The following is a 26,975-nucleotide window of genomic DNA, read 5'->3' as shown; positions in this document are numbered from 1 at the left end:
GGATGTAGAGCTGCTGGAACGGGTACAGAGAAGGGCAACAAGATTAGTAAATGGAACAAAGGGTTGCTCTTATGAAGAAAGGCTTAAGTTTTGCAAATTACAGAGTCTGGAGACTAGGCACCGGCGAGGTGATCTGATAGAGGTGTATGAGCATGCTCAATGCCAATGGGATTCTTCATCTTTCTCAGAATAATCACCTCAGAGGGCATAAATTCAAATTGAGGAAGGACGGATGTCGGATAGATGTGCGGAAATTTGCCTTTGGCCAGCGGGTGGTTGGTTGGTGGAACCGACTTCCATCACTTGTTGTTGAAGTTGATAGCCTAAACAAATATAAAGCTCAACTGGACAGGTATTTCGAACGAACGGAGGGGTGAAATGGGAGAGGGTTTTTTTTTTTTTTTTTTGGCTGATGCTGAATAAGCTTGCTTTCTTGCATCATATGCCTCTACTAATGCTAATGCTAATGCTAATGCTTTCAGGCACAAGCTCCTTGTGACACACCATTTGTTGAAAAACATGATCAGCATCATCTTGATTTTGGACTTCTGAAAATGAAAATTTTTGGGCCTTGGTGATGCAGTCCACTGCATGCTCTGATGCTTTGTCTCTCGTTTGTACTGAAACACCCAACACACATCTTCAGTGAGAATACAGTCAGGAAAATTAAGATTGTCTTGACTAGTCTGGATGAAGTCTTTATATGATGACACTGTTGATTTTGCTCATCCACGAGGCTGTGCAGCACAAATTTTGCACACACTTTCCTTTAACATAAATCTTCATGCAGAATTTGACAAATCATCTCCTTATTTATATCCAATTCATTACTTATCATTCTGAGGGTAAAACGACAATCTCTTGCCACAATTTCCTCAACTTTTGTAACTCCATCCCCATTTCAAAAGGCTGAGCTGTCCACTTCTTGGGTCATCGCAAACATCCTCATGTCCATATTTGAACCACTTATACCATTGGTATGGCCTAATGTTTCTGCTGCAGATTTTGCCATTTTAAAACAAAACTGATATTGGTTCACTGCTCCTTTGCAAAATCATGACACAGAATATTAACACCACTAACAAAACTGGTTATTACTTGCAACCTGTTAGCCTACTGGACAATCTCTGTACCATCATCTGCTAGAGGAAGTTCGAACTATAACATACCACTTCTATTTATTTTAAAACGCTTAGAACACGAGTGCAACAGCACCAGTCAGAGTAGTTTATTGCTACACTTTCGTATATTATCAGAAGAAACGGAATTCTACTTTATGTTAAGTATAAAAGTATGAAGCATGAGGAGCTTTTGACTAAGAAAAGTAGCAAACAATTCTTTGATGACCACATGGAGGCCAAAGGCTAATGTTGAAGGGATTAACATTAGCATTAGTAAAGGCATATGATGCAAGAAAGCAAGCTTATACAGCATCAACCAAAAAAAAACCACACTTCTCATTTCACCCATTCACTCGCTCCAATTGTTTGTCTAATTCTGCTTGAATCTATTTAAGTTATCAACTTCTACAATGCCAAATGGAAGTTTGTTCCGGCAATCAACCACCCGCTGGCTAAAGGAAAACTTCCGCACATCTATCCTACAACTGTCTTTCCTCAATTTGAATTTATGCCCTCTGAGGCGATTATTCTGAGCAAGAGGAAGAATCCCATCAGCACTGAGCATGCTCAAACCGTTCAAGGCCTTATACACCTCAATCAGATCACCTCACAGGTGCCTAGTCTCCAGACACCATAATTTGCAAAACTTAAGCCTTTCTTCATCAGAGAACCCCTTTGTTCCATTCACTAATCTTGTTGCACTTCTCTGTACTTGTACCAGCAGCTCTACATCATTCTTAAAATGAAGCCTCCAGACCTGTACACAGAACTCAAGGTGGAGCCTGACCACTGCCTTATACAAGGGGATAATCACCTCCTTATCCCTGCTAGAAATATTCCTGTACATCATTGACAAGACTCCATGAGTAACTCTTGCAGGCCATCTGCACTGCTCAGAAAACTGCATATCTGACTGCACAATTACCCCCAGATCCTTTTCGTTCTCTACCACAATCAGTGTGGTACCACACGGTTGATATGTTATTCTGGGGTTACTGCTTTCCATGTGCAGTATTTACATTTGTCAATGTTAAACTTCAGTTGCCACCTCTCAACCCATCTGCTCAACTTTTCTAGATCCTGTTGCAGTAGTGTATTGTCATTAGCGTCATTGCCAACCCTGACAACCTTCGTATGATCTGCAAATGTAAACATTAAGCCTGATATACCATCATCAATATCATTAATAAATACAGAAAACAACAATGGACCCAACACTGAACCCTGGGGGACTCCACTAATAATATTAGTCCACGAAGAGTAGTGTCCATTGATTACCACTCTGTCTTCTCACACTCAAACCTCCCTTTATCCATACCAGCAATTTACCTCCAATGCATATTTTTGACTGCTGCTCCAATTTGTGCAGCAGTCTTCTATGTGCAACAGTATCAAAAGTCTTTACAAATATATGATAAATATATTTGCAAAGGCTATACGATATTATAATATATAAAAGACAAATATATGATATCAAAATTATTCTTTGCATCCAGTTCCTTTGTGGCCACCACATCATAATATCCAATCAAATTGGTCAGATAAGACTTCCCCTTAACAAACCCATGCTGTGTCCGAGCTAAAACTGAACAGTCTTGTCTAGATGATCCTGCAGTGCTTCTTTAACCAGTGCCTCCATTAATTTCCAGGGAACTGAAGTTAAACTAACAGGTCTGTAATTACTTGTGTAAATACAGACCTGTTAGTCAATTCACAAAGGAGGATCATCCTTTGATCCTCCTTTGTGAATTGGGGTCACATTTGCACATCTCCGGTCCATGGGTACTTCCCCTGAGTCCAAGGAAGCTCTCATAATTATGGCTAAGAGTTTTTATTATTATTAATAGCCATATGGTGCAAGGAAGCCTGAGGCTTATGCTGCACCAGAAAAAAAAAAAGTTCCCGAGTTACCCCGAGAGAGAGAGAGAGAAAGTCAAAAGTAAAAGGGAATCACCAAGAAAGAGAAGAATGATGATATCCAGCTCAGGATCCTGGGTGTGCCAAGCCCATACTCACAAGATGTGAGCCCCCAGGTTTGCTTACTTCCTTTGCTGCCTCCTTTAATATTACTGGATAGATCCCATCCACCTCAGGTGCCTGTCTTATGTTTATCTTCAACAATTTCTCCTCCATTTTGCTCTCAGTTATTACAAAATCATCTAGCACACTGCCAGATTTTTAATTTACCTTTGGCATTCCCCTCCCTGAATAACTCCTCATGTGTGAATGTAGATGCAAAATACTCATTTAGTTTGTACCTGAGTAGGATCATGAACAGTTGAACCATCGATATTAAGTGGACCAATCTGATTCATTCCCTTCCTTCTAGAGTTTACATAAGTAAAGAGCTCTTTGCTGTTTTTCTTTGCATCCTTTGAAAAAATTTCTCGTAATCTGCCTTTGCCTGCCTTTGCCTGCCTAGCCTCCTTTGTGACTTGGTTACAGACCAGCTTATATCTATCATAGGCTTCCATGTCACCCATTAATTTATATGTATCCCATGCATTTTTCTTCTCTGCCATATGTCTCATTAGTTCATCTGACATCCATTTAGGCCTAAACATTGAACAATATTTCTTAGTTGGCATGTAAACCCTAGTAGCTTCCAAGATAAATTCTTTGAATGCTTCCCATTTTGAATTTGCTGTTGGTAAAAACATCAGTTGGTCCCACTGTATAGAATTTAAATACAGGCATACCTAGATTAACGAATAGGATGCGTTCCACGAAATTACTTCGTTAAGCGAAACTTCGTTTTCAGAGGTAAAAATACTATGGCCAGAATAGGGATACGTTCCTACGTAAAGAAAATGTAATTTTTTTTCGAACAAAGAAAAGTTTTATTAAATAAACAGTCAACTTACATACAAAGTGAAATCACATTTTAAAATATGAGGTTAAAGTTGATTGTTTATGCTTTTTTTCTCTTTCATTTAACAATTGCCTATACGGAGTTATTGCATTTAACACTGATCGCTTAACTATAACACTTCTTCCTAAGTCAGGATCATTTTCACTAAAAAAATTTAAAACGTTTTCAAGATCATTTAAGCACCTTTTTAAATCTTTGGTTCTTAACACTTTTTCGTCAGGAACTTCTTTAACTTCGCCTTCATTATCTTTGTCTTCGTTGCTAACAAGGCTTTCTAAATCTTCCACTGAAAAACCATCATCTTCTGCATTCAATAAATTTCTAACATCCTCTTCATCGACATTTTCGAAACCTATTTGATTGAGCCATCTGGATAACTTCATTTCTATTTCTTGGATGTTATTTTCTTCTTCTAGTACAACTTCTGGCCATATTTTGCGCCAAACTCCATTTAAGCATTTCTTAGTAACTTCTTTCCAAGAACTATCAATGCTTTCTATTGCGTTTTTAATGGTGTAGTTTTTCCAAAACGTTTTAACTGTCATTTCCTCTTTATCCTCTAGTTCAGTTAAATTGCTTAAAGTTCGACGCAGATAATAAGCTTTAAATGATGCTATTACTCCCTGATCCAATGGTTGAATCAGGGAAGTTGCGTTTGCTGGAAGAAACACAACTTTGACAGGAATGCATGTGTCCAACGTGTTAAGATCAGTAGGATGTGCCGGAGCATTGTCTAACAACAAAAGAGCTTTTTCTTCAAAGTTGTTTTTTTGACAATACTGTTTTTTGACAATACTGTTCAGCTGAAGAAAAGCAGCTGATTTTCTTCAATAGAAATGAAGCTTTTTGTTGGTAGCCGTTTCTAGAACAAACCGCTTTCGTCAACATTGAACACCAAATTTGGTGGAAAATTTTCACGTTTAATTATTTCCTTTAGTTTTTCTGGAAACTTATTTGCAGCTTCAACATCTGCACTTGCAGCTTCTCCTGTTAATTTTACACTATGAATCCTGGCCCGTTTTTTAAATTTCTCGAACCAACCACGAGAAGCTCCAAAGGTTTCCGTAATTTCTTCAGTTTGTTTATATTTCAGGTGATTAAACAAAAATGGAATATTTTTTTATGTAAATGGGGCTTGAAATTGCGGACTTCGTTATATCGAGGCTTCGTTATCAGAGGTAACGTTAACCGAGGTATGCCTGTACTGTCTCAGACCTCTGTAGTCACCTTTACAAAAGCAAAAATCTTTCCCTTTACCCCCAGCTGGTAGTTACCTCTTTGAGTAAATCCCACTTCAGCACACGGTGATGACTGCCACCTAGTGCAGTCATCCTTTATCTGCAGATTCTTTATGCATGAAGAATCACTACTGATAATCAGATAAAGAGTATTACTCCCTATTGTTGCCTCTCAAACATGCTGATGGAAAACAATCATTCAATAAATCCAAAAAAGTCTTGCTAGTGTGTGAGTGACCAACCCACAAATTCCAGTGAATATCTGGGAAATTAAAATCCCCCATTATAAGACTCTCTGATTTACTGGCCCACTCTATTTCCCTGTAGAGTTGTTTATTATACTCATCAGAGCCATTAGGTCGATAACACACTCCTACTCAAAATTTTGATTTCTCAGTGCTTATGTCACACCATACTGACTCGACACTGCACTGTCCAGCCATGTTGACTGGCTGTACTTCCCTGGATTTTGTGTTTCTTAACTAATAGCACACCCCCTCCTCCCTTCCTATCCTGCCTATCCTTTCTGTACACATTGTACTCCCCAAATTCCACTTCTGCACTACCCACATCTGAGCGACACCACATCTCTGATATCCCAACAATATCTGCCTTTGATGTTTTGACCAACACCTCAAATTCATCAAATTTATTTACCAAACTCCTAGCATTGATGTACACGCAAGTATACATGCAACTGTTCCTATTCTAGCTACCCTAACACAACCCATGTGTTTGCTTGTACCACAATGACTTCCACCAGTCTCTGAAATCTCCCGCACCTTGTTTTCCAGGTTACTGCTCTTTCCAATAGAAGCAGTGCAAGAATCACTTTCACTCAGCCAGCGGCTGTTAATCTATTACTCCATGTACCCCCCTAAGCTAGCAGTTTTTCAACCCATAGAACACTGCTTTGATTGCATCAGCAAATATTCTTGCACCCTTTCTATTTAAGTGCATCCCATCCCTGTAAAAGCAGTCTCTCCTGTTAATAAGCACAGGCCAGGGTGAGAAAAATTCTACCCCTTGAGCCTTGCACAATCTCTCCAGGGCCGAACTGATCGACAAGGCTCTCATCATATACTCTCTCCTATCATGTCTGCACAGAATTGCAGACACTTTCAAATTCAAGCGTACCTCACAGCTATTTTTCAACATTGACCTGTACTTGTTAAGTAATTCCACCAGTCTCCTACTCTTAATATCATTAGTGCCAACGTGCACAACAATATCAACGTTCGTGCCCTTAAAAAATGCTCTACAATGTCATCAACCTTTGCCCCTGGCAGACATACCCTGGTTCTGTTCCACCTATCCTTTTTGCACAATATATTCCCCATTTCCCTGACAATAGAGTCAGACTATTTAGAGGGATTTGTTTTGTAATTTTTTTTTTTTTTTTTTTGGCTGATGCTGCATAAGCTCATACACTTGCTTTCTTGCATCACATGCTACTACTAGTTCCTGTGGGACCAGTGCATTTTGCTTTGGGGGTTGCCTCTGTGTTGTGTGATGTTCAAGTGCAAGCTCTGGCATTGATGTGGGCAGCTGAAAGCCTGATGGGCTCCTCAATTTAAATCCTTCGAGATGTTAGAGGTTGCCTGTTTTCTGCATGTGGATGCTGCATTTGGTAGGCACTTTTCTGCTATTCCATAACAGTCTCACAGTAATTCTTCTCATCTTTCACCATGTGAAGTGTAGCTCCAAAGTTCTACGAGTACCGGAAATAATTTCTTAACCAATGTAATAAAATGTACCGTAGATATAATTAATTCCATGTGGTGCTGAAAATGTCCCAGAATAGGAGTACCTAACAAACAGATTTGTTAATACTTCATTTTCAATTAAATTTTAGGAGAGAAATTCGATGTACAGCTTCCACGAAGTGAAGTGTATTTCAATTTTTCTAATTATAAGTGCAGTATGTTTTCATTCTTCTAATTATAAAGTGAAACTCTGTAATTCCAACTGGAAATCCTATCTAAATTTCATGGTTTACTAAAAAAAAAATATGGAAAATTGAATGTGGTGAAGTGAAAAAAAAAAAAAATCAGTGAATACTACATTGATTCTGATTTAGCTATGGTTATTAATGTCATATATATAATGTAATATACTAGTATTGTATTAATATTAGAAGTAGTAAATGATGCAAGAATGCAAGCTTATACAGCATCAGCCAAAAAAAGCTTCCCATTCTCTCCAATAGTTTGTCTACTTCTTCCTTGAATTTATCTAAGCTATCCACTTCCACAATAACAGATGGGAGTTCGTTCCAGCAATCCAGATGACAATAACAGAAGGGAAAAGTTCCACAAGTCTATTCTGCAACCAACCTTCCTCAATCTGAATTTATGTCCCCTCATGTGTATAGTGTGGGCAAGAAAAAGAATCCCATCAGCACTGAGCTTGATCAATCCATCCAAATCCTTAAACACCTGAATCAGATCTCCTTGCAGGTGCCGGGTCTCCAGATGCTGCAATTTGCACAACTGAAGCCATTCGTTGTAAGAGTAAATTTCTGTACATGCAAGTATACATGCACATGTTCTTACTCTTAGTTACCCTAACACAGCCTATATACTTCCTTGTTCCATGATGACCCTGGGCTGTCGTAAATGTCCATCAGATCACTGAGTTGGTGCCTAATTTCTTCATACTCTCTGCACTGAACACCCCCCCCCCACACACACACACTTGGCTTTATTATGTCCTGTTCCAGAAATCCACAAACATTGCACAAGTTGCAGATTTCATTAGGCCACGATTTGTAGGAGAATCACCCCTTTTGGTTCTCCCCAGAGAACTCCCACTACTTTGTGCCATTGCTTTTCTGCTCTAATCGGTGGCATGATTTCATTTTAAAATCAGTATAATTGAGAATACTATACTAAACTAATATACTTAAATGCAATAAATAACACTACTCTATTCACCAGTTATGCAGCAACAATAAAAATTACTCTTCAAGTTTATGTTATATCTATTACACTATTCAGTTCACGTTATATATATTTTGCTATCAAGTTTATGTTACATATATTTTGCTATACCATTATGTTTGTAAAGTTATAAGTTAATCATAATAAATAATAAAATTATCTAATTATGCTAGCCTATGTGATTCCAAACAGTTGAGATACTTATGAGCTACTTGTTTACCATAATTAAAAAACTTTAATTCCACTACTGTGCACTACACTAGTTACATGATATACACTCATACATGTCTAAGAAAATAGATGCACCTGAATTGAGCTTGCAAATTTTTCTTCATTGAAAATATAAACATCTGATAATTTTATGTTAAAGGCAGAAAAGATAATGAATCATATGGTACTTTCAATGAATGCAATTTTTTTTATATAATTTTTTTAATGTTAAAATTTTTTTTTTAATACCATTACCTCTCCTGTCCGGCTGTATCCCATAACTGGACTGCTATATTCTGTCCATCTAATTTAAGGTTCGTCATTTGAAAATCAACACCTTGGAATCAAAACATTATTTTACTATATAATTAAAATCAAACTTTCCAAAACACTACCAAATTATTTTGAAATTATTCATTGTTAACAAAGTATAAATATCAAAATATTGTATATACATATATGTATAAAATATGAATATAATTATAAATAACAAAATATCATATATATATATATATGATATTTTGTTATTTGGAGGTGAAGGAACTGTAAAGTAAAAGTATATATTTATATAAAATATGAATAAAGTAAGTCAAAGAGTAGAATAAAATGTGATTTTCCACACTATGTAATATTAAGCTAGTTTTTTCAGTAGCTTTTAAAATTATTACTCATGATTTTAAATTATCTTCACTTTCGTCCTCCTTTTGGATTCTAAATTTTAATTATATTTCACGGTCACTATACTTCCATCCTCCTACTATATTGCTACCATTTTTATCCTTTGGCCTTACTGTTATTGTACGATAATAGTAATTATATGATAAAGATAATATAATAATTACTATTATATATATACATATATATATATATATATATCCCCAATTTAATACCTCTCCCTCTACCATGTACTTGTTAGTATTTAGTTTAATTCATCTAATCTCCACGAAATTCCAACACTAAATTATTTTAATTTTTCTAATCTCCACAATATTCTAATACTAAATTTTTTCAAATTTACTCAAAAATCTACATATATTTCAAAACCTTTTTCCTGCTGAAAACACTTAATTATATATTTTTTAGCCTTATCCTTATTTTTACCATAATAATTTTAATTTTACTGACACTGCATTGGGACTACCTTGTCCATACTGTAAAAGAATGTGCAATTTTTTTTCTTTTTGGCCTTATTTAACTTTCCTTCTACTGTTATGGACAGTAGACTACACCTAACCTTATATCAGAAACACAGTTCCTGATATGTTAGGTGTAGTCCCCTGATGAATTACCTAACCACATGTATCAATTTTTACTTCTGCTGACATATGACTTTGCATTTTTGCCTTCCCTGTATTCGACCTATAACTAAATTTGCCCACCCATATCTGATGACAGCTTTAACACCTTTATTTTATTTTATTTTATTTAATCATTCGGTATTAATAATTCTACTTTACAGTTCCTTCACCTCCAAATTGGCTTTACAATTCAGTCCATAATTTTCTTAATTCATCAATAACTTTTAGGCTATTAACATTCTTTTGCCTTTTTCAAATCTACATTACTTCTTTTTTTCTATTATCCTTACCGTTCTAGTCCTTGGCAGTTTCGTTGGCTGACCTCTGATGAAGACATTGAAATTGTGATAAACACTGCAACATGGTCTTATGTTACCATTTTTTAGTCACCTTATCCTATCTTATATAGTCGTCTTTTCATATCGTATTTTATCACTTCATCCTATCATATATCACTACATTTCTTCTAGTTCACTTCTCGTGTGTGTATATAATATATATAATCCAAAAATTAAATAGAGGTGTAAAAAGTAAAAGTAAAAAAATAAATAAGAAAAAATAGTAGAAAAGCTAACATCAGTGGCAGCAGAAAAGCACAAACCACTACATGTTGCATATAATAAACTTAAATAAAATATATGCCAGTAGCATTGAAAACCAGTAGAGTGAAAAGTGAACTTAACCAATAAAATAAAATAACAAAAAATAGGGATGGGGAGAAAAAAAATAAAGAGGAGGGTACTGTTGAAGCAACGTTCCTAATATAATTTAGAAAATACAAGCCAATTCAAAAGAAATTTAGTGGCACCACCAGATGAACACCCATTTCCGAATTATGTGAAATCTCACTAAAGTGGAAATGTGGACTACCAACAATACGTGACCAAATGAACTAAAAATAATAATTAATAAAATAAAAGACTGACCATTATGTCCCATCTCGATGGAGGACCACGAGGTCAACAATAGTCAGGAATCACTGCGTTTCAAACGCTAAACAAATCCATGCAATGATGGAATGATACTAAAATCAAACCGCCGATGCAATACATTTGCACAGCAGTGGTCCTTATGCAGCAAAAAAATAATAAGACAGGAAGCCTAGTACCTGCAGGCCGACCTGGCTAGCCAGGTGGGTAAAGTGCCTTCCTGGCAACCCAAAGGTCGCGAGTTTGAATCCCGCCTCGGGCTTGGATCAAAAGTACTGCAAAAACCTTGGGAGGTGCATTATGGCCACAGAAGCCGATGCGCCAACAACTGCCAAAAAAAAAAAAAAAAAAAAAGTACCTACATGGCTAAACCATACTACTGACAAAACAATAGTTGAACTGAAAATATACAGACACAAATTAGACTATAGATGGCAGTACAGATGCAGCGTTAGCAGATCATCATGCTACTACTATGTAAATATAATCCAAAAATTAAATTCACTCTACTGGTTTGCCATGCTACTGGCATATATTTTATTGGCATATATATATATATATATATATATATATATATATAAAATAGCTTAGTTCAGAAAAAATAATGTGATAATGGCAGACACAGAGCCTGAAATACAACAGAACTATTGAGGAATAAGCTGTAAACACATGAGGGAATATCAGTTATACTACTTTAACTCTCATTCCTTATATTCAAATTATAGTACACATTCTTTACTATTGATGAAGTGATTTTAGTAATATATACTGGTTAATTTTCACAGCGCTGATCAATGTGTTCTTTATTATTTTTTCTTTTCCTTTGAAACAATTCAATAAAAATTGATTATTACATTTTCCTCTCATTATCATCTGTCACTGTTCTGATATTCCACGGGTCGACATATGAAGCCTCGCCACCATGCCCTGTCTGTGTACGTCTCTCCGTCATTGATTTCACTCCAGTTTCCTCCTCTCTTAATGACATTGGTCTTTATCATGTCCTGCCACCACATTCTTGCTCTCCCCTTAGTCTTTTGTCCCTTAATTGTAAATCAAACATTCTTCTTGGCAAACGCCTATCATTCATCCTCTTGACATGTCCAAACCATTTCAAACAGGACCTTTCAATCCTATTCTGGAGTTTTCAACCTGAATTCTCTCCCTAATCACATCATTCCTGATTTTGTTGTGTCTTGTCTTCTTGCTTTGTCTTACATTTTCCTCTATGCATATTAATATATTTACAGCAAAATATTTACATATTTTTGCTACTTTTAACCACTTGCTGAGATGACTTACACAATTAAAAGCTGTTCTGCTGGAGGAATAGAGAAATATTTTCATTGACATGTCAAATTGGAGAAAAGTGTTTTATACAAAGACTGCTTGCTTATTAGAGACCAAACGAGGCCTTACACAATATTAAAATCTGATATATAAACTGTTGTTTTTTTACCTTAGTGTTCTAATATTTTTGATAATATTTCACTGAAAACACAACTTTATATGCAGACAACCAGCTCTTTCATAGTACTGTATTCTCTAGATACCCTTGTAATAGTTAATAATCCAGTAAATAAAGTGATAACTAACCCAGTGAGAATAAAGGAAGATGAAAATGCAGTGTACGAATACAGCTGGAAAAACTTATATTTGATTACAATTGTGAAATTTTACCTTGGTTGTGTTGAATTAAATTTATTTTTTATGCACATAAATTAAGTTGCTATTTAAAAAGGAGACTATCCATAGAAGCTGCTTCTACTTTAGAATTTTTCCTTTATTTTCAATACTACTTTACTGAGCCAAATTAAAATATGAAAGATGTAAAAATTTTATCACATGCCTTCATGTTCGAATTGCACAATTCAAATATCCTGCTAAGCGATTGAGTATACACCATAAGCATATATAGGGAACTGAGGGGGCCCTAGTTAAATCTATAGACTGTTTGAATTAAACAGTCTATAGATTAAACAAGCTATAGACAGTTTAATTCAAACAAGTATAGAAATGTACCATAAATACCAACATATGATCCTCACAGGAACTCTTAGTACCTTGACCCCTCCACCCCAAAAAATAAAATCTAATATATGCCACTGGTATATACTTTCATATAATCTCTTCCTTTCAATCAGCTTCCATGGTTAATCTCTTCTTACTGCCACAAAAAAAAAAAAAAAAAATTAATTCACACAAAGTTTTCACAACTGTAATCAAACATACTTTTTTTTCAGCTATACTCACATTGGACATTTTCTCTCTATCACTCTCAGCTGTTAAGGATGTCAAACTGGTTACAACTAGCATTGTGGTCCACTAATGTAGCTGTAATTGGCAAGAGAAGTATTTGCCAAGTTATGAAATTTACTGAATAAGCAATAATGCTAAAAGAGAAAAATATCACTCATTTTTTCATGGATTACAAACATTAAACATCAGATAAAAATCCCAAGATATGGATTCATTCTCATTCTCATTCTCATTCATTCTCTCTCTCTCTCTCTCTCTCTCTCTCTCTCTCTCTCTCTCTCTCTCTCTCTCTCTCTCTACCAGGTATGTAATAAACAACATAGCTTGTATATATCAAGCTGCCTGACAAGTAATGGCAGCAAAAAATGAAACTTTGCAATACTTTTTATTATATGCAAGAAACCGACTGACAGATACTTTACACCTGTCTGAATTGAAACAGATGGATTTTGGTCTCATGACCTTCAAATTATCTGTATAAAAACACTACTGTTTTTGTATATTCGAATGTGTGGCGTGAGTAACTTTATACTTGCAGGCCAAGTATTCAGTTATAATTTTTGCCAAATCAACTTGTTGAGTCTCTTTGCTAGAAGGGATGCAGTATCTTTTCAATTACTTTGTACTCTGATCTATTACCACTTAAATTCAATAGAAAAACATTCCATAATGATCATCTGAAATTTTTGTAAAATTTATACAGAGAGCTAGTAGTTTTTGGATACAAGAATTTTTAGCAAGCAGTCATTTTTTTTTTTTTTTAATAAAGTAATGATATAACTTACCAACAGTAGAATTAAGACCCTGTACAAATTTTCCTTTTGTCAAATGGAGAATGAAGGAGGACTTTCCCACAGCTGCATCCCCAACAAACACAACTTTGTAAGTCCTGTCTGGTGATCCTGATGAATGCCTTTTTAGCCTTCCCTTAAAGGATTCATATTCTAATTTTTGGCTGCTTTTATCTACATATGATTTTAAAACAGGCTTAGGAGAAGATTTGGGGGAAAGTTTGCTCTCAGAGATCCTATAAAATACATTTCAGTGAATATGTGTAATTATTTTTAGATTAAAATAATATGATTATTATTAATAGTATATATATACAGCAGAATACTCTTCTCCAATGTGATCAGAACCAGTAGTTAGCTGGTTAATTGAAAAAGCAGGCTAAAGCAGGGAATCATAAAAAAAGTTTACACACTACCTTTAAGAATTTTATTTTCACTTAAAACATATATGTATGTTCACTTACATAAATCAGTAATTTTCATAATTTAGATGATGAAATGTGATGTTATTCACCATAGGTCCCTCAATTTTTTTTTAATCATCACACTGTCAACTCTCAAATCAGGCTATTATTCAATATAATATAAAGATATATTGAACATTTTTGGCAGCTGCAAAAATGCCCTGGTGCATTAGTTACTAATGAACTAAGAAAGTTTTAATATTGAGAGATGTTTATTATTATTTATTTTATTTATGTCTTATCTTATTTTTATTATTTTATTCATATTTATTGTCTGTTTTATTTTACATTTTTATATCATAACCTGAGCCTGGAGAGTAATTACATATTGGTCTGGGGTTGCTGGATTTTATAGGTATAATGGAACCAAATATAGGTCTTGTCATGCTGGTTTTGATTTACTGTTTGTCTTTTAAAGATCTGATCAGTTGTTATAATTTAAATAGAGATTATATTTCCCTTATGGGACATTACTGAGATATTTTATAACTTTGTACTTCAAATAGTCTTTCACAGTAAACTTTGGATGGTTTAGGAAACTGACCTCCTCTGCCCCTACCCCATTCCACAATTAAAAGTGGTTTCCAAAATGCCGATTCCTTATTCATAGTCCTTGTTGAGGAATATAATCCCAACAATTGGAAGGGCACCATCCTCCATACTGATCATGTGCTGACTGCTACTTAGGTGATAATTTTGTTCATAGCATTTTGATAAGTAATGAAATATCTGTAATGCTCAATATCATATCTCAGCAGGACTAACAAAAAAACTTTGAGAATCTGAGTTTTTGTTATATTGTATAGGTTTTTACTTTAAATGTAGCAATTTTTATTGATTTTTTTTAAAATTATGATTATGTTCAATATGGTTCAATATGAACTGTGAAATTAATTCAAAATATTTTAATATTCCTTATAATTATACTCATGAAATTAGTCATTTTAAATTGGAAATGAATCAAGTAGCTAAAAATAGATAACCAGTTATCAATAAAACAAGTAAACTAACAAACTGAATCACCTTGTATCATTCTCCTTTTCTTCATTTACTTTTGATGCATTATCTAATACCTAATAAAATTTTAGAAGTTTTTTAATAACTTATATCATATAATTTGTATATAATAAATAAAAAATCAAATAATTTATATTAGTAAAACTAAAAAATAGTAAAAAGTATATCTAATTCAGAATATCTTAAGTAGAAGAACAAACTTTGTGTACTCAATTAATCACATTCATTAGTTATATAGATGCAAGTTTTTTGGTAAAAAATTTTTTTTTTAATTTTTATTATTATAAACAGCACTGAAAACATACTAACAAACATGAAGATATAACTAATGAATGGCTTTCCACAAATAAGGTGGTTATCAGTTATATTTTTATTAGTTTATCAACAAAAGGGAAAGTTAAATAACTCGTCCTTCCTTCTTTCATATCTTTGAAAAGGATTTTTTAAGAATATTATTTTTCATTTTCATTTTTCAGTTTCATTTATATATATAAATACTGTATTCCAACATTTTAAAAAAGCTTAAACACTTGAAATTTTAAAGAAAAACAACACTTGAAAAGAACTGAAACTAAAACCAAATTTGAACCATACTACAAATACAAGCATTAAAAACTTGCATTAAAAAAATGCTATCAATAAAATTAAAATAGACCAAAAACTTTGGAAGGAAAGGAAAACATTAGATAAATAGTGGACAGCTTAGCTTAAATTTAAAAAAAAAAAAAACAGTTAGAGCCATTTTATAATCATGCTGATAGAAAATGACTTAAATACATAATTTTGCTAATAGATATTAGCTATATCAAATAAGTAAAAACTTGATGAGTACTTCTCAAAAGTTTAAAATGGGCTGTACAATTAAAACTTTTCAGCTCATTTTAAATTCTTGAGGGGAATCAACACATCATACTGTGCACATGCTGAAGTGGCTAATTTTAGTCTTTTAGCTCATATTATTCCTAAAAAATGATGGGTGTCTATCCTTGCTTTGCGTGTAGAAATAAAGTTTGGGTGTTCCAAAACCTGTTATTTTGCAAAATTCTGTAATGAGCTACACTCTAATTTCTTTGTGTGCATAATTTTGCTTCTATGTAAACTTTGTAAAAATTTGATGAACACTACTGGTATTAACTCCTCCTCATTTGTATGTGCAAACAATTTTGCTCTCACTGAAGACTGGAGCCAAAATGCTTGGTACTTGGCCCCAATATGGCTTGAGCTTATGTTCAAGAAAAACTATGGACAAATACCATTGTCCACAGTTTTGCCTAATTTATTAATATATTTTTAAACTGTATAGCATCATCAGCGTAATTTAAACAGATGAATCCACTAAACAAAAATCTGAGACCTACTACCAGGACAGTTGTGTCCTGGTAGTGTGTCTCACTACCAGAACACACATGCACGTCAAACTGTGAATAATGTCTAAGTGAACAGACAACTATGACTAACTTTGGATATTCTATCTAAGTGAACATACAACAACCTTGGTTTGTTATATGTTCACTTAGACAGAATATTCAGAGTTAGCCATAGTAGTCTGTTCACTTAGACATTATTCACAGTTTGGCATACATACGTGTTCTGGTATATGTTATACAACATATAACAGATCTGTTATGTTATATGGAAGTAAAACTTCCGTATACCAACCATTATATACCCAAGAACCAAAACATTATGACCATCCATCCACATGAGCACACTCATCCCACAGCACCTAGGAATAACATCACTGACTGGTGCAGCATATATAATGACAGCATGGGTAGTACCTGCCAGTTAGTCCACACAATGCCAATGAACTGAGGAAAGGGAACAAATTGATGGAATTTGATGTTGTTGTTGTTATTTGGTTTTTAGGAGCTTGTTATTTGTTATCTGGTTTTTAGGAGCATTAGCAACTAAGGCCATATTGCTCCGGGAATATGTGGTGGTCATTCCCTGACCTTTCCACATCCTCCGTATTTGGTGGTGACAGGCTCGAACCCCGGTCTAATCAAGAAGCATGTGCTATGCACTGCTGCTCATTTCCACTTGGCTACGGAGGTGGCCCCCTTTTGTTTTTTAGGAGCATTAGCAACTAAGGCCATATTGCTCCAGGGACATGCGGTGGTCATTCCCTGACCTTTCCGCATCCTCCGTATTTGGTGGTCATGGGCTTGAAACCCAGTCTAATCAATAAGCATGTGCTACACACTGCTGCTCCTGCCCACCTGGCTATGTAGACGGCAATGGAATTTGAACAGGGAAATGATTTGAGGTGCTAGGAAGGTGGGGGCCAGCATCTCAGAAACTGCAGGCATTACTGATTGTTCAAGGGCCACAATAGTGAAGGTGTGGTGGGAATGATCCAAAGAGGGACACACAACCATCCAATATGGTACAGGGAGACCACCACTGGCTGACATTTGAGGTGAACAGTGGTTGGCACGTGCTGTCTGAGAGACAACAGACAGCTCACGATCCCTCAATTAATAGCAGACCAGGGTGCACAGAGAAATGTTTACAAGCATACCATCCAGCAGACGCTCTTTTCGATAGGCCTACAGTGTAGGTGACTTGTTCATGTGCTCATGTTGACCAACTGTCATCGATGCCTCCACCTTCAGTGGGCAAAGGAGCACCATTCCTGGACATTAGATGACTAGAAAAGACTCATCTGGTTTGATAAATTAAAGTTCCAGTGCCACTGTGCCAATAGATGGGTGCACATATACAACAGCAAGCAGGTGAACAGCTGCAACCAGAAGACACAGTTGGGTGAAAACAGGCTGGTAGCAGTGGTATCATGGTTTGGGGGATGTTTTCATGGATATCACTGTCACACTGTTACCCTAAGTCACAAGATTGACATTGTGCAGGAATGGTTTCAGGATCATGTCCAAGCATTTTGTGTGCTCCTCTGGTCACCATATTCCACCGATTTACAGACTAAAAGATTAACAGTAGCCACAGGCAGAGGCGAAAGTGGTTCTTTTACAGCTTTTATTGTAATGAGCAGCAGCCTAGAGAGCAGGTTTCTGGGGGCTTCAAGAGCTGCTGGGAGTCATCATGGAACAAGTAAATACATGGGCTGTGTTAGGGTAACAAAGAGTAAGAACAAGTGCATGTATACTTGCATGTACACTAATGCTAGAAGTATAGTAAATAAATTTGATGAATTTGAAGTGCTGATCAAGACATTAAATGAAGATACTGTTGGGATATCAGAGACATGGTGTCACACAGATATAAGCAGTGCAGAATTGGAATTTGGGGAGTACAATACGTACAGAAAGGACAGACAGAGTACGAAGGGAGGAGGGGATATGCTGTTGGTTAAGAAACACAAAATCGAAGGAAGTGCATCCAGTTGACATGGGTGGACAGTGCAATGCTGAGTCTGTTTGGTGTGACATAAACACTGGGAAAGGGAAAATGAGAGTAGGAGTATGTTATAGGCCTAATGACTCTGATGAGTACAATGAACAGTTGTGCAGAGAAATAGAATGGGCCAGTAAATCAGAATATCTTGTAATGGAGGAATTGAACTTTCCAGATATTGACTGGAACTTGTGGATTGGTCACTCGCATGCTAGCAAGACTTTTGTGGATTTATTGGAGGACTGTTTTCTACAGGAACATATTCGGGGGCAACTGGGGGAATAATACCCTTGATCTGATAAGTAGCAGTGATTATTCATGCATTAAGAATTTGCTGATAAAGGAAGCACTAGATGACAGTGTTCACAGTGCACTGATGTGGGATTTACTTAAAGATGTAACTACCATCAATGGAAAAGGGAAGGGTTTTAGTTTTCATAGAGGTGACTACAGTGGTCTCAGACAGTTTTTAAATTCTATACAGTGGGATCAACTGAGGAAGTTACCAACACTAAATTCTAAATGGGAAGCCTTCAGCAACTTAATCTTGGAGGCTACTAGGCTTTTCATACGAACTAAGAAATACTGTTCAAGGTTCAGCCCTAAATGAATGTTGGAGGAATTAATGAGGCTCATGGCAGAAAAGAAAAATGTAAGGGATGCCTATAAATTATCAGGCGACACAGAAGCCTACGGAATATATAAGCTTGTAATCAAGTCACAAAGGAGGTTAGGCAGGCGAAGGCAGATTACAAGAAATCTTTAGCGAAGGACGCAAAGAGTTCATTACTTATGTAAATTCTATAAGGAAAGAGATTAGCATTAGTAGATGCATATGATGCAAGAAAGCAAGCTTATTCAGCATCAGCCAAAAAAAAAAAAAAAACCACTCCCATTTCACCCCTCCTCCGTTCATTCGAAATACCTGTCCAGCTGAGCCTTAAATTTATTTAGGCTACCAACTTCCACGACAAGGGATGGAAGACTGTTTCGCCAACCAACTACCCGCTGGCTAAAGGCAAATTTCCGCACGTCTATCCTACATCTGTCTTTCCTCAATTTGAATTTATGCCTTCTCAGGTGATTATTCTGAGCAAGAGGAAAAATCCCATCAGCATTGAGCATGCTCAAACCATTTAAGGCTTTATTCACCTCTATCAGATCACCTCACTGGTGCCTAGTCTCCAGACACTGTAATTTGCAAAACTTAAGCCTTTCTTCGTAAGAGTACCCCTTTGTTCCATTCACTAATCTTGTTGCCTTTCTCTGTACTCGTTCCAGCAGCTCTACATCCATCTTGAAATGAGGGCTCCAGATCTGCCTACAATACTCAAGGTGTGGCCTGACCATTGCCTTATACAAGGGAATAATCACCTCCTTATCCCTGCTAGAAAAATTCCTGTATATCATTGACAAGACACCATAAGCTACTCTTGCAGCCTGTCTGCACTGCTCAGAGAACTTCATATCTGCCTGCACAATTACCCCCAGGTCCTTTTCATTCTCTACCACTGTCAGTGTAGTACCACAGAGTTGATACGTTGCCCTGGGGTTGCTGTTTCCCATATGTAGTACTTTACATTTGTCAATGTTAAACTTCATTTGCCACCTCTCAGCCCATCTGCTCAACCTTTCCAGATCCTGTGGCAGCAGCATAGTGTCAGTAGTGTCCTTGACAACCCTGCCAACCTTTGTATCGTCTGCAAACTTGGACATTAAGCTTGATATACCATCATCAATATTATTTATAAATACAGAAAACAATAATGGACCCAACACTGAACCCTGAGGAACTCCACTAATAACATTAGTGCACGATGAGCAGTGTCCATTGATTGCCACTCTCTGTCTTCTCCCTCTCAACCACCCCTTTATCCATAGCAGCAATTTGCCTCCAATGCCACACTGCTCCAATTTGTGCAGCAGTCTTCCATGTGAAACAGTATCAAAAGCCTTTCTAAGATCCAAGTATATAATATCAAAATTATTCCCTGCATCCAGTTCTTTTGTGACTGCATCATAGTATCCAATCAAATTGGTCAGGCAAGACTTCCCCTTAACAAAACCATGCTGTGTCCGAGCTATAACTGAGTGTCTTGTCTAGATGATCCTGCAGTGTTTCTTTACCAGTGCCTCCATTAATTTTCCTGGAACAGAAGTTAAACTCACAGGTCTATAATTACTTGTGTCGGCCTTTGATCCTCCTTTGTGAATTGGGGTCTCATTTGCACATCTCCAGTCTCTGGGTACCTTTTCTGAGTCCAAGGAAGCTCTCATAATTATGGCTAAGGGTTTGCTTACTTCCTTTGCTGCCTCCTTTAATATAACTGGATAGATCCCATCCACCCCAGGTGCCTTTCTTGTGTTTATCTTCAAAAATTTCTCCTCCACTTTACTTCCAGTTATTACGATCTGAGATGAATCAGATTGGGCCACTTAACATAGATGGTTCAACTACTGATGATCCTGCTCAAGTAGCTGATAAACTGAATGAGTATTCTGTATCTATATTCACACATGAGGAGTTATTCAAGAAGAGTAATGCCAGAAGTTTATCAAACTCTTAACAGGCAGATAAGTGATTTTGTAATAACTGAGAGCAAACTGAGAGGAGAAATTGTTGAAGTTAAACATAAAAAAGGACCTGGGGCAAATAGAATCTATCCAGTTACACTGAAGGAGGCAGCAAGGGAAGTAAGCAAACCTTAGCCATAATTATGAGGCCTTCCTTGGACTCAGGGGTGGTCCCCATGGACTGGAGATGTGCAATTGTTTCCCCAATTCACAAAGGGGTTCAAAGGATGACAAATAATTATAGACCTGTTAGTTTAGCTTCTGGTATAGGAAATATAATGGAGTCACTGGTTAAAGAGGTGATACAGGGTCACCTAGACAAGACAGTAGTAATAGTTCAGACACAGCATGGGTTTGTTAAGGAGAAGTCTTGTCTGACCAATCTGATTTGATACTACAATGTGGTCACAAAGGAACTGGATGCTAAAAATAATTTTGATATCATACACTTGGATTTCAGGAAAGCTTTTGATACTGTTGCACATGGAAGACTGATGTACAAATTGGAGTGGTATTATTATTATTATCATTAGCCATATGGTGGAAGGAAGCCTGAGGCTTATGCTGCACCAGCCAAAAAAAATTTCTGAATTACCCTGAGAGAGAGAGAAAGAGAGAACAAGAGTCAGAAGTAGAGGGAATTCATCAAGAAAGATAAGAATGATGATAGACAGCTCAGGACCCTAGGTGTGCCAAGCCCATACTCACCAGATATGAACCTCTGGAGTTAAATGGCATTAAGGGTAAGTTACTGCAATGGATAAAGGGATGGTTGAGTGGGAGATGGCAGAGAGTGGTAATAAATTGACACTGCTCTACGTGGACTAATGTTATTAGCGGAGTCCCCCAGAGTTTGGTGCTGGGTCCATTGTTGTTTTGTGTATTTATCAATGATATCGATGAAGGTATATCAGGCTTAATATCCATGTTTCCAGATGATGCAAGGTTGGCAGGGTTGTTAATGACAATAATGGCAGTGTGCTACTGCAACAGGATCTAGATAATTTGGGCAGATGGGCTAAGAAGTGGCAACTGAAGTTTAACCTTGACAAATGCAAAGTACTGCATATGGGTAGAAGTAACCTGACAGAAAAGTACCAACTGTGTAGTACTACACTTAAGGTGGTAGAAAATGAAAAAGACCTGGGAGTAATTGTGCAGTCAGATATGAAGTTCTCTGAGTAGTGCAGATGGGCTGTCAGAGCAGGTCATGAAGTTTTGTCAATGATATATAGGAAGTGGTAGATGACTTTCATCAACCGATGAAATACCACCACTTTGCTTATTGGAGGCTTGAAGTGGTGAAACCCATGTTTAGTCTCTAGGGCAAAGTTTCCGGCACCCCCCCCTCCCTCCCCTCCATACTTCTCCTTCAACCCATGCACGGTACTAAGTACTATAGGTTTTGATACCTTTCGTGTTTGGGGTTTTCATTAAAAAAAAAAAAAAAAAAAAATTCTGCTAGCAGAGACAAAGAGGTGATTATCCCTTTGTATAAGGCAATGGTCAGGCCACACCTTGAGTACCGTTTACAGGTCTGGAGGCCTCATCTTAGGAAGGATGTAGTGTTGCTAGAACGAGTACAGAGAAGGGCAACAAGATTGGTGGGAGGAACAAAGGGGTGCGCTTATGAAGAAAGGCTTAAGTTCTGCAAGTTGCAGCATCTGGAGACTAGGCACCTGCAAGATGATCTCATCGAGGTGTATAAGGCATTGAATGGTTTGACCAGGCTCAATGCTGATGGGATACTTCTGCTTGCTCAGATTAAGAACCTGAGGGGGCATAGATTCAAATTGAGGAAAGACAGTTGTATAATAGATGTGCAGAAGTTTGTCTTTAGCCTGTGGATAGTTAATTGCTGAAACAGACTTCCATCTGTTGTTGTTGAAGTTGATAGCTTAAATAAATTTAAGGCTGAACTAGATAAACATTTGGAGTGACCAGATTGGGTGAAATGGGAAAGGTTTTTTTTTTTTTTTTTTTTTTTTTGCCTGATACTGTATTAGCTTGCTTTCTTGCATCATATGCCTCAACTAATCCTAATGCTAATTTGTGGGATTCGGTGAAATGCAGCATTCATCAGTCCACACCAGTGCCTTGCTCCATTGCCAAACTCCACTGCTGTCTCAGGATACCTAATACACCTTCTGTCGTCTCATAGAGTTGATGCCATGCCAGGTGCAAGCGGTTATCACAGTGAAAGCTGCTTAACACTCTATTAAGTAAGTGGTCATAATGTTTTGGCTGATATTAGTGAAGAACATGGGAAGAGTTTCCATCAGGACATACAGTCTGTGGCAAAGAGGTATCAAAGAAGGTGGGATGACGCTATGACGGGCAACCATATCAGGTTCTTGGTTCGGGATGACTATAAAAGACAGACATTAAAATGTACATTTTTAAGGGATTTTTTTTTTTAAATTAATATGGACAGTTTCAATTTTTTTGAATTGTGATTTTTTTTTTTAGCTTGCTGTTTATTTGCAACAAAGATTAATACTCAATTCCGTACAGAAGTTAAACATTATAGTACTTTGTATAATTGCTTTTCTTTCCTTTCTGGGCAAACCATTGATGCTACAACTAAGTTTATATATTATAATTCATAATGAAATGCCAAATTCATTACGTAACAACAAAAAACAACCTTTTTTTTTTTTAAATTTGTCAAATCTGTATGACTAGTAATGTCATCACTAGTCATACAGATGATAGTTTACATTACCAATAATAAAATAATAATCATTTATAAATGTTTCAACAAATTCATAATATTATGGTATAACATACAGAAGATTTTGGTACACCTTTCCATAGTGTTTTGTTGATGTGCCTTTCAGCTGGAGCATTATCATTTTCATTAAGATCATCATTCTCAGTTACATCCCTTAGAGTTGACATTCCACTGTCTAAAAAAAGAAAGAACATATGCAAAATATCTTAATCTTTCTTGACGAACTGCTTTTAAACCATTCAACACACAATTAAAATTTTACGTGCCAAATGTGTTACAAAACACAATTAAAATTTTACATATCAAATTACACACAACAAAATCCTTTCACAATGAATGCTGCTTTAGCAAAAATTTTACTGTAATGAAAATATTTCCAGGTCTCGCCCAACTACCTTTATTAATGTTTTGTAATTCTTATATGAGCAAAATAATTCTGACAGAAAATACAGCAAAAATTAATTATTTTCAAAGTCCATTTATGCCTAAAAGATATTTGCATATCCCCATGTGAAAATATGACACTGTGAAAAGACCTTGTATTATGGAGGGTTTCGACTGAATAGAAAAAAAATGAAAGTTTTAAAAGATGTAGCAAGAGAATTCCATTTAAAACCCTCTATTAAGTTTTCAATTACCATTTTTGAATTATTATGGTCAAATCCAAATTGATATGACATACTGGCACCTTTCACTCCTCCCCAGAAAAGCACATATTTTTGATTGCACTAGAGTTGAATTTTTGTATTTTCACAAAAAAATATCAATGTTAAAACAAAAATTGATGTACAGTCAGTCCTCGTATAACACATGTTTACACTACACGAATTCGATCATGTACGATTTATAAACAGGGGAACGATATCGTTAGTTAGTTAGTTAGTTATTTGGTTTTTAGGAGCATTAGCAACTAAGGCCATATTGCTCTGGGATATGTGGTGGTCATTCCCTGACCTTTCCGCATCTTCCGTATTTGGTGGTGACGGGCTCGAACCCCGGTCTAATCAAGAAGCGTGTGCAACACACTGCTGCTCCTTCCCACCTGGCTACGGAGGTGTGAACGATATCGTATATAACACGAACCGAATTCGCTTATGCACGATTTGCCTTTGTGTTTACAAGAAATGGCAGTCGAACACGGAACACCCCAAATGAATGCAACACGATAGGAACGAAGAGAAGATTCTGAAAATGTATTTATGTTTTTTATATCAGTGAAGGGGAAACACATTTCACCATAATAATGTAAAAACCCATACAATTCCAGCCATCGGTATTATCGCAAATGCAATTAGATCAAGTTTACTACCAGTTTATAACAGATTCCACTAGCAGAAACACAACTGGAAATTGTTTTTATTGTTTTATGGTAGTAACCCCCAGAAATGTGCTTTAGTAAAATATGAGCTAGTGAGGTGTTCATAGTGTCTCTGCCTTTACAGTGTTGCAGCTTTGTTTATGTGTATCACGCGTGCCTCCTCATTTTGTAATTGTGCTTTATTCCATAAAAATGAGTAAAATACTTAAAAGGTGTGAAAAGGAAGAGTCCTGGTGAAGACACCACAGATTCAGAGAGAAAAAGAAAAGCAATATCAATAAACAGAGGTGGACTCAGTCAAAAATTCTTACCCGGCAAAATTGTAGTGGCCTCGTACTAGCGTTTACGGCCAAAATCACACCGGCCTCCAGCCCACCGGGGTTTCCCCAGTAAGGCTTATGGCCAGTCCGCCCCCTGTTGATAGAGAAAAGAATGAAAGTGTGAAACGTTTTGAGTGAAATGAAAGACCATGTGATATTGCACGTGCTACAGGCCTAAATGAGGCAACATCGAGAATTACAAAGAATGCAGAGAAAATAAAAACAACTTTCATAGCAGGAACAACTCAAAGTGTAATTAAAATCCATTAGATTAAGAATTAGAAGAGATGGAACGGCTGTCATCTGTTTGGATAGAAAATCAAACAAAAAACAAGTTCCACTAGCTTAGGTAATAAAATACTTATGTATTTTATTACCTAAGTGTAATAAAATAAAATAAAATACTTTATAATAGTGGTAATAAAATACGTAAGTATTTTATTACGATAATTTATTGTGTTTGGTAATGTTTTGGTTACAAATGTGTGTTCGATCTTGGGTGGTCGGCACCAAACCTTATTTTTCCCCATAGGGCCTGTTGTTTATATTGCATGAGGGTTTCTAGGAACACAACTATCGTGCTATATGAGGACTGACTATATTAATATGTGCAAAGTTACAATAAGTTATGTTTACTGTGTTGTGTTTCTGAAAGTGTAAGTTATTCAAATTTTATACGATACAGCATGTAAAAGAATGTTGTATTTCTTATAAAGAGAATATTCTTTCAAAATGATGATCTCCAAACAAATATTTTATTTTTGTAGTATGTGTTTCACCATTTTATTTATTTATTAACTTTAGAGTTGATATTTATATAAAATAAAGTAAAAATTGCAACTTTTATATATAGCAAAGTGTAGCAAAATCCATTTAAACAAATAATGGTTCTTTTGAAATAATTGATATTCATTATAACAAAATTTTCATTAACACAAAATGATTCATATACCCACCATTGTGGCAGGATTTTACTGTAATTTTTATAAATTTACTTTCATAAAATGAAAACTAAAAGGAAAGAAAATATTTAATTTAATAACATTTCCCTACAAAGCATAACATTTTAATATTCTTCTTCTAATAATAAGAGGAAATAAAATCTGTGAAGACTTATTTGTTCTCATTATTAGAATTATTTAACTGAGAGGCCATGGAAGATTCACTTTGTGATCTTTGCCAAATTAACTAATCTAGAATCTGTTCTTTTTATTTCCTCCATTAGCTCAAATCTCTACCCCTTCTGTGAAATTCACTTGCTACCTTTATCCCTTGCCTGCTCAATTACCATGAACTTTTTAACTTTCTTTTCTTGAAGCTACTTTCTCAAGTTAACTTCTCTAAGGGTGAAACCATTTTCCTTGGTGAAGTTAATATTCATAACTCCAGCTAGTTAGGTTTTCCAATTGTATTGATTCAGCTAGTAGGGTTTCTGAGCTTTGCTATCATTAATGACTTTCATATTTTTCATTTACGATCCAAACTACCAGGTAATCCTATCTTTTATTTAAAGTCC

The 26,975-nt window shown here is 35.9% G+C and overlaps 1 protein-coding gene across 1 annotated transcript in view; it reads right to left on the bottom strand.

Moving 5' to 3' along the window:
• LOC150091659 (ras and EF-hand domain-containing protein-like) overlaps positions 1-26,975 on the bottom strand; it is a 215,918-nt gene that overhangs the window by 43,538 nt on the left and 145,405 nt on the right. Inside the window, exons 11-14 of the mRNA XM_090369154.1 lie at positions 23,878-23,996; positions 15,148-15,197; positions 13,655-13,896; positions 8,639-8,720 (exon numbers count right to left, since the gene is read on the bottom strand). Coding sequence (XP_090225280.1) covers positions 8,639-8,720; positions 13,655-13,896; positions 15,148-15,197; positions 23,878-23,996 — 493 coding nt within the window. The remainder of the gene's footprint in view (positions 1-8,638; positions 8,721-13,654; positions 13,897-15,147; positions 15,198-23,877; positions 23,997-26,975) is intronic.

Source organism: Mastigoproctus giganteus, chromosome 1 (assembly GCF_048544385.1).
Source record: "Mastigoproctus giganteus isolate SK-2022 chromosome 1, ASM4854438v1, whole genome shotgun sequence".
Classification (NCBI taxonomy): Eukaryota; Metazoa; Arthropoda; class Arachnida; order Uropygi; family Thelyphonidae; genus Mastigoproctus; species Mastigoproctus giganteus.
Note: the sequence above shows the minus strand (reverse complement) of the source record. Positions and strands in the feature narration are given on the sequence as shown.